The 13,510-nt window shown below is 39.5% G+C and overlaps 1 protein-coding gene across 1 annotated transcript; it reads left to right on the top strand.

Moving 5' to 3' along the window:
• On the top strand, window positions 1-7,262 carry LOC148097557 (tripartite motif-containing protein 16-like). The gene is made up of 3 exons (XM_087832437.1): window positions 1-1,511; window positions 5,868-5,897; window positions 7,111-7,262. The coding sequence occupies exons 1-3, from the start codon at window positions 77-79 to the stop codon at window positions 7,260-7,262; spliced, it is 1,617 nt and encodes a 538-aa protein (XP_087688563.1). The 5' UTR covers window positions 1-76.
• The last annotated feature ends 6,248 nt before the right edge of the window (window positions 7,263-13,510 follow it).

Here is a 13,510-nt window from a genome sequence, read left to right as displayed (position 1 = left end):
AGCCCAGAGGTTGTTTCTGTTCAGAGGAAGTGAAACTGTCTGACAGTAACTGAGAGACGGTGAAACGGCACAGCACATGAATCAAATGGATCAAACAAAAATCTGCTGTTCAGTCTGTTTGGATCTACTGAAGGATCCGGTGGCTATTCCCTGTGGACACAGCTACTGCATGAACTGTATTAAAAGCTTCTGGGATGAAGAGGAAAAGAAGAAAATCTACAGCTGCCCTCAGTGCAGACAGACTTTCACAGCGAGGCCTGTCCTGGTGAAAAACACCATGTTAGCAGATTTAGTGGAGGAGCTGAAGAAGACTGGACTCCAAGCTGCTCCTGCTGATCACTGCTATGCTGGACCTGAAGATGTGGCCTGTGATGTCTGCACTGGAAGAAAAATGAAAGCCTTCAAGTCCTGTTTAGTCTGTTTGACATCTTACTGTGAGAAACACCTTCAGACTCATTATGATGTGGCTCCATTAAAGAAACACAAGCTGGTGGAACCATCCAAGAAGCTCCAGGAGAACATCTGCTCTCGTCATGATGAGGTGATGAAGATGTTCTGCCGTACTGATCAGCAGAGTATCTGTTATCTCTGCTCTGTGGATGAACATAAAGGCCACGACACAGTCTCAGCTGCAGCAGAAAGGACTGAGAGGCAGAGAGAGCTGGAGGTGAGTCGACAAAACATCCAGCAGAGAATCCAGGACAGAGAGAAAGATGTGAAGCTGCTTCAACAGGAGGTGGAGGCCATCAATCAGTCTGCTGATCAAACAGTGGAGCACAGTGAGAAGATCTTCACTGAGCTGATCCATCTCATCCAGAAAAGAAGCTCTGATGTGAAGCAGCAGATCAGATCCCAGCAGGAAACTGAAGTGAGTCGAGTCAAAGAGCTTCAGGAGAAGCTGGAGCAGGAGATCACTGAGCTGAAGAGGAAAGATGCTGAGCTGAAGCAGCTCTCACACACAGAGGATCACATCCAGTTTCTACACAACTACCCCTCACTGTCAGCACTCAGTGAGTCTACAGACTCATCCAGCATCAATATCCGTCCTCTGAGCTACTTTGAGGATGTGACAGCAGCTGTGTCAGAGGTCAGAGATAAACTACAGGACATTCTGAGAGAGGAATGGACAAACATCTCACTGACAGTCACTGAAGTGGATGTTTTACTGTCAGATCCACCAGAGCCAAAGACCAGAGCTGGATTCTTAAAATATTCATGTGAAATCACACTGGATCCAAACACAGCACACGAAGAGCTGTTATTATCAGAGGGGAACAGAAAAGTAACAAACATGTATCAACAACAGTCTTATTCTGATCATTCAGACAGATTCATTTATTGGTGTCAGGTCCTGAGTAGAGAGAGTCTGACTGGACGTTGTTACTGGGAGGTGGAGTGGAGAGGGAGAGGAGTTGATGTAGCAGTCGCATACAAGAATATCAGCAGAAAAGGAGATGAATGCTGTTTTGGATATAATGACAAATCTTGGTCATTAGATTGTAACAACAACAGTTATACATTTCGGTACAACAACATCCAAACTCATGTCTCAGGTCCTCGTTCCTCCAGAGTAGGAGTGTACCTGGATCACAGAGCAGGTATTTTGTCCTTCTACAGCGTCTCTGAAACCATGACTCTCCTCCACAGAGTCCAGACCACATTCACTCAGCCGCTCTATGCTGGACTGGGGGTTTACTATGGAGCCACAGCTGAGTTGATTAAAGTGAAATAGACTGAAGTCTTTCATATTGTGGGTTTAAATCTGTATTTTAGTTTCATTTTATTTTCTCTCCATCATTTCTGCACAGAGATCAGCTGTCAGTCAAACATTATGGGTGGTACCTCCACATCTTCTAGTTGTTCTCTTGATGTTTCTGAGTTTTTAAAGGAGATCTTTCCTGTGACTGTTTATGGAGGCTATCACTGCTCATCATCATTTTGATTTACTAAAATATTTCTCCACATGAAAATGTAAACTTCTCTATCCTCTAAATGTTTCTGGAAGATTTGTATTGAAAAATGTCGACATTTCTCTTTATGAGTATGGCAGACCATGTGTGTGTGTTTGTGTTTGTTTTTGTCAAAATCATCAAACAAATGAGGAAAAACTGTGATTTTAATGAATGAATTCATATATTGTGTTGATGTTTTATTGTGTGAATAAACTGGAAGGTTTGACTATAAATCAAACTTTGAACAAAGTCTTTTCTTCTGTCTTCATTCCAGGATCTCACTCAAATCTGATGCAGAAAATATGAAACTAATCTGAGAGAATAACTGAAGCAGTTTTCCTCCTGAAGCATCACAAAGTTCAGAGTTCATGTTTAGAGCAGAAGATTCAGCAGTCGCTCTGTGACCTTTCAACTTTCTTCACTAAAACAGCTTCATTACAGAGAAACAAGTCACATTTTCTTCATGTTCTTAAGTCCTTTCAGATGTTTGTAATGGTCCTTGAATGCAGCATCAAAAAAAATATAATATTTGTCAAAAATGTCAAAATAGTCTGTTGGATATTAAAGCAGCATTTATTAGAGTAAGAACAGATACTTGTGTCCTTCATTTGATCCCCGTCAATTTACAGAAGACTTAAGGACCCTTTGACTTCTAACATACAGCTGCATGTTTACAATTTTATTATTTATTGATTTCCAGCAAAGCGAGACTTTACTGATTAAAGACATATAATCAGACATATTACTGTTACTTTCTGAAAAAGACTCACATAAAGCAGATTTATCACAAGCAAACATCAAGACACATCCTTCATGGCTTAAAGTTGCAGTGGGACTCTTTCGCCATCTGGTGGTTGTAACAGTTATGACAACTGTTCCTGCATATATGTCCCTCCTCAGTGTGAAGAAGACTGGACTCCAAGCTGCTCCTGCTGATCACTGCGTGTTCCTCCTGTGTCTAAAATCTATTTCCATTATGAATCAGGAAACTGTTTGCACCAATCATAAAGGCAATAAAATACGTCACACACTAAGAAATAACAAAAAGGAATTGTGGATTTCAAGGAGATTTTTCCCTCGTTTTTTGAAATCATAAGAATACAAACTAATGCAAGACTGTCATGTTTTCATAAGTTTGTAGAGACACTGTTCTGTTGTATTCTAGGACATCAGTCACTTTTTAAATGCATGCTACTCCTCCTCATCATCATCATCATCATCATCAGCACCCATGACCTCCTTTTAGTCTTTGTTTTGTTATTTTTCAGAGTTCAGGAGACGTTCTTATGGGATTTCCACAGTGTACAAGTACTGTTTAGACCCTTTACCTAAAAGAAAAGAGTAAAGTACAAAGTAGATTTACTCACTGCAGGAAAATAATGCCTCAATCTGATATATTGTCTTATATGACAAACTGAAAGTGATGCATCAAAGTGTAAGCAGCATTTTCCTGTTACAGCTGGTCTAGATGGAACTGATCTGATCTCCTTTATGTACAGGTAGATATCCAGTGGGTTTGCTAAGGGTCACAGATGAGGGGCTGTGTGAGATGTTTAATCAACACGTTCTCACTCCCAACTCGTCAAATGTGTGACGCATGGTCAGGCTCCCTCTGCTTCACTTATCGACGTGCAGGGTCCTCTCATTGAATACTATGCTGCTCCCTTAACGTTGCTTATTGACGACAAGAGATTGCGCGGAAGAGCCTGTTGTCTGTATATTTATATATTTCCGAAATCACATTGTAGTGACGTATACTGAACACAATAAATTATATAATGTAAACAACTACCTGAAAAACATGTAGAACGATACTTTTGTATCGTTTATTGCATTTATGGAGGGAGTGATGTATGCTGGGTAATGGCACAGCTAGCGACTGGGTGACTTTATTCACCCGCTTCGGCTGTTATCAGTCCATACAATGGGCGTTATTAGCACAAATCAGTCCCATAGATATGGGCCATCTCCTGCTAGATTGTTCAGAAGGTTGTTATCATCCATCCAGATGGAGGATCACTAACAGGAGCGTGGGAAGACTCCAGAATCCACTCTGGCTGGAATCCGGTGGATGCAGCAGTGTTTACAGGTAAGACCATTTAAACGGACAGCATTTATAGAATGACTATTAAAAGTCAGCGAGTGTCAATAATGTTAATGTGGTTATGTTAGTAATACACCGAGTGCTAATATAACAGCTTTAAGATGCATTTGTAGATATTATTACGTGTTTTACCGTCTTTATGGTGCTAGCTTAAAGTTACGGTGTAAACGTTAGCTTATATTGGAGTAAAGCTGTTACTGTTTAAACGATGTTAGCACAGAAATATTAGCTTCTGTCATGACTGATGAAGTTACTAGTTAATAAAGTTTCCAGTAAAGTGTTTAATCGCAGCCACAGATTGACAGCAAATATCTCGATTAGCTTCAGTGCATCTGTAATAAATATGTGCAAGTTTCAGTGCTTCGTTTAAACTGTATGATACTTATACTGACCCAGGGTCAGTGTAAAATACAATCCTAGCTGGGTGAACAAAGCCTGGCTCCTTTAATCCTGCATGACAAACCTCAGGATGCAGGTTATTATTACTCTTTCCTGCTGGCACACCTGTCACACCTGAGAGTCAGCTAGAAACGTACAGTGACGTGGACATCATGCAAAGACTGCCAGACTCTGTAATACTGTAAATGATCAGTGACTCAGGTTAACACTAAACTTTAAACAGTCCCTCTGTGTCTCTGTGTGCTGAACATTTAGGATTGAGTCAGGCTGCATCAGCTGAAGCTGTTATTTGTATATATCGGTATTTTTTTAAATTCAGGTGTGGGGAAAATACATAAGACTGCAGTGAAGCGATGCACCAGATTAATCCCTGGCCAAAGGTATCGTACTTAAATCAGAGTACTGATCCAGCCACATCAGCCTTTTGTGAGGTCTGTTTAAAGTAGACTTAAAATGAACTGCAGGTTCCTCAGAGGTGGACTGTGAGCACAGAAACACATGTTCATACATACAGCTGCAGCAAACTTACATTAATTTTAAATAGATTTGTTACTCTGACGTCTGTCTCTGTGTTAGTCCTCTGACAGACTGGTGACCTGTCCAGGTGTGCTCTACCTATGACTACTGGGACAGGCTCTAGCCTCTGTAATAGAAATTTTCTGTTATTCTCATTTAAAGTTTTTAAGTGCTTATGCATATGCTTAGTGACACTGTTATAGACTGTTCAGTGAAAGTTTCTAAAACTAGATGAACTTCAGCAGTTTGAGAAAACAAATCCCTTTACAGGTGCTGATAAGGCCAAGGGCACAAAACAGCGTAACCATTGATCCGTTAGGTTTCATAACGAGACACGTGAAGTGTGGTAGGATCAGTTTGTAACTTCCTTGGAATGCATAAAGGAGCAGGAGCACCACTTCTGTGGCAGCGCTGACATGACTGAACTGTGATGTTTGATGTGTGTTGGCTCTCCTGCGCGCAGTAATAAATAGCTTGATCACAGCTCTTTCTGTGTTGCAGACTTTATTTAAAAAATTCCACGACACTCCCCACCCTCCCACTGTGAAGCTGAATTGAATATTCAGAAGACATTTGTTTAAATAGTTCTAGAAATCTGAGCTGTTGGTGTGTCCTTGGATTGTGTGGTAATAATATTAGAGCTGACAATCTTTCTTACTGAATCTCTACTATGAGTCATGTTACCTGAGATTAATTCTATGTTTACCTGTCAGCCTGGACAAATGTGCTGTGTGAAGGAAATTAAATGAAATCAGATCTGAACTGCGTGCATTTAAGGAACCTGTTCATATTTAATTGAAATATGAACCAGTGTTTTTTATTGCTGATTCCAAGATAGTCTTTGTGGAAATCCTGTTTGGCTTTTTGTTATTTTAATTCTCTTTTCCATTTTCCAGAACAGTTCTCCACAGTCGCTGTCCACATGGGTCAGTGGGACCAAGAAGCACTCTGCTAATGTGTGGACTCTGACCAGCAACATCCAGCAAGACCCAGACAGCGTTTTCTATCTCCCAGCTGGAGTTTTTTGTTTGTCTGTGACTGGAGAGTCAGATTTTTGTTGAGCTTCACACTTGCAGAGGTAAGTCAGTTTGCAGAGATCCCTCCCACCCTGGCTTTTATGTGCTAGATTTCTTATCTGAAACAGTAATATTTCAGTGACTGCTGCTTATACCACAGGTTAATACACTCTACTGATCCCTGATGGGAGAATCATCACCTCTGACAGCAAAGAAGCCTGGTGGATGTTTGTTTACAGTCTGATGATGGGACATCACGCTCTGCATCTTCAAAGTTTACCTCCTCATTATTATTCATACCCAGTAATGTGAAGTATGCTTATATCTACTATAACTGAACCAACCTGGTGCTCTTCATTTATGGAGGCTGTTGAGTCTGAATGTTGGATGTTGTGTATCTCGTGTTCTCTGGGCTTTGTTGTCCTCAGTCTTTTTGCAGGATCAGAAAACAAAACCAGGAGGCGTGTAAATGTTTCTTCTCCATGATGTTTCTTCAAATGTTTCTTCTGGATGATGATAAGACCGTGACACGGGATGCCACCTTTGGTCTTGTGATGAAGCAAAGCTCAGGAAGAAGTGTAATTAAATGGTACCCACATGTGTGCTGCTGAGAAGGATGTACAGGGGCACCTGCAGCCAAATCCAAGCCTCAGGTTAGTTGTAGTTGCAGAACGCTATAGGACTGAGACAGCTGAGGCATCAAATGTTTGATTAAACAGATGAAAAATAAAATTATCACTTCTTAAAATCTGTAGCAACTTCAAGTCTGTCAGCGTGCTGAGCATGCTCAGAATGTGACAATATATTTTTGTTCAATATTTAATTTCTTTCAGTTGCAATTGTTAAATGAAAAAAAATGTATTCTTATAATTTAGCAAACTAATTTATCAAAAAAAAAAATATATATATACATATATCTGTATTAGTTTTAATAAATTAATTTGACACCTGAATTGAAAATACCGTATTGTATTCATACAGAATCAGTATCATTGTTTGTCTGTTCACTGATTGTTGACACTAAGAGCTAGTTTGATCTGTTTAGATCTAAAGTATTCAAAGTTGAGCTCTAATGGTTCTTCACCCCTGTGTGTGTGATATGTGATTTCCTACATGCTGGCAGAGCGGCAGTTTGTGCTCACAGATGGTGACGGTGTGGAGAGACGGTGGTGTTTCCTCAGAAGAACCAGCAGAGTCACAAAGGACACCAGTCCATCTCACCATCTCGACTTGCTGACTGATGCTCGTCTGCACTACACAGAGGAAATCAACTGACCGAGGTTTGTCCAGTGCAGTGTTATGAAATGTATATTTGTTTTATGCTTACAGATATGTTTTTCTTGACAGAGGCTCTGCAGAGTTTAGACAAAGCAGAGAAAATATGTGCTTTACATTTTACTGTGATTTACTGAGATATTTCTTGCCTGATGTTCAGCAGGAATGGAGAAATAGAATCAAAGGGAGAAGTTTTTGCTGTTTTTGTAATGATGTAAGTAAATCTTGAATATTATATATTTGCTTGGTTATATTAGGAGTGTTTCTGAGTGAGGGAGAGAGGAGTCATCATCCAGGTAAAGTGACGTAGATCAGTGGATACACTTGTCTCCCCTTTAAAGGAGACGATCCAAGTCATCCTTAAATGTTAGTGCTTTCAAATACACAAACATTTTTAAAGGACAAAAATGAACATCCAACTTTGACTGTAATACAAAATAAATCTTTGCATGTGTGTTTTCAAACTCTCAGATGGGCAGCATATCAGTCTTGGACTGTGTAACCTGCCGGAGCAGCACTGGATGATCACCACACGTGAGCATGTTCCTGCAACATTCAGCATCTGATCTGTCATCTGTGTGCTTCTGCTTTTGGTAAGTAGAGTTACCCAACTACAGTAACTCTAAACACATGCCATCCATTTCCAATGGCCTGGTTACTTCCTGTCAGTTATTTTAGAAACCATGTGGTCACCTGACCTAACACTGTTTCTTCTTCTTCCCCTTAATGTTGAAGTGTCAAACAGCTGGAGAGGAAACTACACCAGTGTACTGGGATGTTTCAGCAACACGTGCCAGATGCTGTTCCTTCATGGTGACATCATCAGAGACAGCCCCGCCCACCTCAGGACCTCGCCATTGATCATGATGATTATAATGATGACAGCGAGCGGAACTAAGACTGTAAAAATCCACGACCAGAATGTTTCGATGTTTTCTAATTATTAATGAATACTGAGTTTTTGTCTCTCTCTTTTTTTCCTCATTTGTTACTAACAAAGTTCACCAAACTCACACAGTTTACATTCTGTATGTTTCCATCAAGGTTTATTTTCTTAGAAATCATCGTTTTTCTCCTTTTCTCTTTTTCTCTTTTGTAATTGATGATAATACAGTGAATATACTTTTATTGCGTCACACATTGCTTTAAGTTTTTCAGAGTCCAGTTATTTTTTACTGCTGTTTGAATTCTCTGTATGTTTGACCCTGTAGACTGTTTGATGGACTGCTTGTCTTCCTGTTTGTAACCGCCGCCTGTTTTTGACTAAAGATTTGGATTTCTGACTTTAACACAGCCTCTGCGTGTCCTCCCTTTGTGTCCTCTTCCTCTGTGAATGTGTTGCATGTGTCACAGATTCATTTTATTAACAGCTTTCCCACAGTGAGTTGCATCAGCATTCATTCACAGCACATTTCAGAAGGATTCAGATTAATACAGTGATCTTATAGTCAGAATGATCCTGACAGAGTGCCATTGTAAATGATCTTTCATCAGGTACATTTTAAAGTTCAGTATTTCAAAGCAGGAGTTATGAGGAATCATATTGGAATTAGGACTGTAACAATATGTACTTACAAAGTCTAATTTTTTTAATTATGCTAGAATATTGGAAGGCAATCAACTTTTAGTGTTTTCCGCATATTAATTATTCTGAAATAGAGACGGTGAGCCTAACTGTACAGAAGCACACTAAACAACTGACAATCTAACAGACATCATTGGCCCGAGCCGTCATGCACAGTGAGTCTGATCCTTTGCTGTGAGAGTCTGACAAGCATGTTTCTGGTCAGTTTGGAAGAAATAATATCACAATGTTGATCTTTTTTCAACATTCCTTCTCTTTTACAACATAAACTGTGATCAAAGCTACTTATGTTCACAGCATGTAATAATACTGACAGTCCAGGGCATTGTGGTCTGTTGAGCTAGGGTTAGGGTTAGCAATTCAGACATATGTAATCAATATTAAACGTCTCTGACGTGGGCCACTGTCCGCAGTGTTGGGAAATCCATACCAGGCTGGAACGAGTCAAGGTAGGTGAGCATCCACGAGACGACACAGCAGATGCATCCTACTAATACTGACAGGACCAGGAGACTCCAGAAACCGAGCATCTTCTCTTCAGTGCCATCCTCTCCTGTCACCCTCTCTGCCCGCAGCTCTTTGAGTATGGGGTAGATAAGGGCGCAGAGAAACCCTTATTACTAATTTGTATTATAATTCAATTTTCATGAAATATTCATATTCAGTATCGGTCCTTTTAAATTATAACCACGTATCCACCCAGGCTCATGGTGGGGCAGGGCTCTGTCCTGGAATGCTTGAGTACAAGGTAATGTACACATGACCAGGTATCCAGTCTGTCAGAATTGTTTTCAATATTTGGTTCAAAAATATGAGTGAAAACAAAAATCCAACTAGGATTCTTGCATATGATGAATGAAGTCTGTCTTTGACTGTATTGTCCAGCTGATCCATCAAACCCCCAGCAGGTGAACCTTATGCATGACATAACACGGCAACAATGTAAAAAATTAAACAGCAACAGTCTAAATGTAAAGTGCATTCTAAAGTCCTCTTCAATAAATTATATGCAAAGAGTCATTCAGGACTGTAAAACATGAACTACAGAACCCAGAGTCTTCATCATTAAATCTCTGGTTGCTTCATTTTTCTATCCTATATCAGATACTTTAAAGGTTAGGTTAGGTAAAGTTGCACTGTCATTGTGAGGCAAAGTGCTTTATGTGTGTGTGTGCGTGTCATGAACGGCTATAAAAGGCCTATAATTAAAGAACAAAGCGGGGTTTGAGTTCGAGTTGCGGCAGACTGTCACTACTTGTAAATGGAACGCAGCCTTCCTACGGCGGACAGCTAATAACAGGAATCGGACGCGGTCCACCCAAGTCCACAGCAACCACCATAGCAACCGCCTAGCATGACCTTAAAAACATATTCTGTCTTCATAACTATCAAAAACGTGAAATGAGTTGCAAAGTGTGAAAGTGTTACAGCTGTAGAGAGCTATGGCGGTATCTTTGGAAGCTGTTTACATAGCTAATAATATACGATGTAACCATGGAGACAATCAGTCACGTGAGCTAGCGGCGCACGTTTACTACAGTAAATAAGGTGATTGTGTGCACAGCGCGTCCACAGGCTGCACAGGGTAAAGACGTTACTTCAATATTGTTTTATATTGATATATATTTGCCTTCTGTTGACCATCACCTCAGGTTCACCATTACAGTTTCAGCATACAAATGCACACTGTCTAAATATGAACACATTCAAAAAACAAAATCATGTCTCAGAAATAAGCACAGCTGTTCATGTTTGTCATTATAGTTTTATTTGTAAGAAAATTATGAACTTCATATTGTGCATCAAATAAAAGAACATTTCACAACTCTGAGTCAACAGAAACAGGTAACAGAAATGTCTCTAATGTAGACATGTACAGTGTAGTGTAAGCATTAAAAGATCATAAAGGAAACACTAACATTTATGTGAAACTAATTGTAATAAAAAATGAACAGGTGCTTTATAGATTTAAAAGAAAGAATCTGAAAACAACACTTTTTTGGTCTAAGTGATCAAAGTAGAAAACAGAACTGATGTTCAAGAACAAACCGTAGCTGCACTAATATTACACATCTCCATTGTTGTGGTGAACAGACATGTTGCTTTTAAAACCACATGCAGTGTGTGACCATGACTGTTCATTGAGACCATGAACGCCACCTCGCTGAAGCAGTCTTCTTCTTCTTCTTCTTCTTCTTCTTCTTCTCATTAAAATAGAAGCAGAAGGAGCACGAGCTGCTTTGATCTACTGAAAGGAAAAAGCAGAACATCTGAGCTGAAACCAGTCAGCTGAAATCTTTAAGACAGGAACAATCATTCAATGCAGTGTCTCAGGTGGCTTAGTCTGTTACAACTGTTGATACAAGCTAAATACGGTTAACACACAGTGTCAGGGAACTCCAGTGTGGGAACTAGTGGCTTTAGGTTTGTAGTCATTTAACCTTCATCCATTCATTCCTTTAATTCAGGAGGAAGAAATGCCAGGTTGGTGCAGGCTGGTTACATGCATTTGGTCCCATGCTGTCTTTAACTAAATGACTTGGTTCATTTTATGGCTGGGCTGTATGTGGGGTTATATCATGTTATTTGGGCAGGAGTACCTGTCCCCTGTTAGACTTAGAAAGTTTCTCCATAAGTAGAGTTTCTAACTCTTCTAGCACATCTGTGGCTGACAGCTTTTTGGTGGCTCTTTTTACCCCACACTGGTTGTGAGTGTGTAAATAGCCCCACTAGTTCTTTTGGGTTGCAGTTAACTTGGGAGGAAGGGGTGGGTCTGCCATGACTAGATGAATAACAATTATCTGGGATACATAAATTTCATAATGCATGCATATATCTCTATAAACCTGGCCTGAGTGCTGCCATTTTTTTACATTCAGTTATTTCTCTTAGAAATGTTGGAACTAAATAATGAATGTGTTGCAGTTAAATGCAAACACTGGTCAGTGTAAATGGCTCATTGGGACACAGAAACCTTTAAATTAAACCTGATATCTAGTGTCAAACAATATCAAAGCTGTAGAAGATGTTTACAGTCAGGATTTATAAAACTATGATTGTAAATAAATTCAAACAAGTGAGCTTTTCTCTTTGTGCTGAATATCAACACTGTGATTTCTTAGACTGTAAGCTTTACTTTAGCACAACCAGTTGTAGAAGCCATCACTCCAAATGTCTTTTGATAACAAGAAAAAAATACCTATAGAGTACACGGCCTGAAGTTCTTCTCCGACATCTTCTGCCATCAGCTTTGTCTGCTGGTTTGAAGACAATAAACCACAAAAAAGATGATTTAGTCACTTTGTCTGTGTCATGCCGCTCGAATGTGTCGTGTAACGATGTTGAATAGCCGTCGTTATCCCTCTGCTGTGTCAGTAGGATTGTACTGTACAGCATCTCATTGATATGTGAGGAATGCTAATGTAACACGATAACAGACTTACATCATTAAAATATAAAGGGCAGGAGATATTTAGATATTTTTTATATTTATATTACATTTTATAGCTGACGGATATTACTAAATAGATAGAATTTACTATATAGCTGGATGAACATGAAAAATATGTCTATAATAACAAATGACCATGAGAGCCAGTAGAATTAATTCAACTGGACGCTCAAAAGACGTCCTTAAATGCTCTTTAAGTGGCAGAACAGATGAACAAACAGTTAATCGCTTACTTGAGATGAAATCTGCTCAGCTACTTGGAAAACAGCTTCTAACTGGTTCCTCCTTTAACAGGATGACTGCTCAGGGGTAAGGCCATCATGCAATCCAGCAACCTTTATGGTTCTGCTTTGATTCACCAGGAACTATTAGGGAAACCGTCCAGCGCCTCCTGTGAAAGACACAGGGATAAACACAAACATTTATTAACATGTTCCACAGTGTTCCAGTTTGATTTTCTCATCCTGTGGACAACAACATACAGGGATGCAGGTTTATTGTTAACGTTTGTAAGGTTTATTTAGTGAACATATCCAGCTGCAGCTCCACTGTGATCCTGAACTGGATAAGCACTTAAGAAAATGTGTCAATAAATGGACGTACATCAACTTACTATATTTATCCAAACAGACTGGACCAATAATGCTTCACTGAGTTCGAGACTTTAACAGTCTCTTCTATGTAAGAATGTCTCGTGCTGATAGACCTGCAAACTTGACAACAAAGGTTTTTCAGACTGCATGTAGCTGTCCTCTATGTCAGCTCACACATTTACATTTATGTCACACTTATTTCTGCTTTCCCATTTTATAATTATTACTTACATTTTGATTAGATACCTTGAGTTTGTAAATGATCAGATTACATAATTGGAATACAATGTATCCAATTCAGGGTTGCGGGAGGATGAAGCCTATCCCAGCTGATACAGGACAAAGACAGGACAGGCTGCCAGTTTATTGCAGGGCTAACACAATATGTGTAACAGAAAATCCACTTAAATGTTGGATATTTCTTAGAATAATCATAATTATGACTATTATTTAAAGGTTTCTTCATAAATACATTTTGATTTTTTATAAATCAAACTAAAATATAAACACGAGCTTTTCAGATTCTGACCTCTGACCTCAGTGACCTGGCTGTGTCCACACTGCAGCTCCCTCTTGGAAGTACGTCTGCTTCTTGTCTTCCCCCAGTGTTGACCGCCTG

The sequence above is a fragment of the Neolamprologus brichardi genome, chromosome 18, assembly GCF_056152115.1.
Source record: "Neolamprologus brichardi isolate AB-2024 chromosome 18, ASM5615211v1, whole genome shotgun sequence".
Taxonomy (NCBI): domain Eukaryota; kingdom Metazoa; phylum Chordata; class Actinopteri; order Cichliformes; family Cichlidae; genus Neolamprologus; species Neolamprologus brichardi.
Note: the sequence above shows the minus strand (reverse complement) of the source record. Positions and strands in the feature narration are given on the sequence as shown.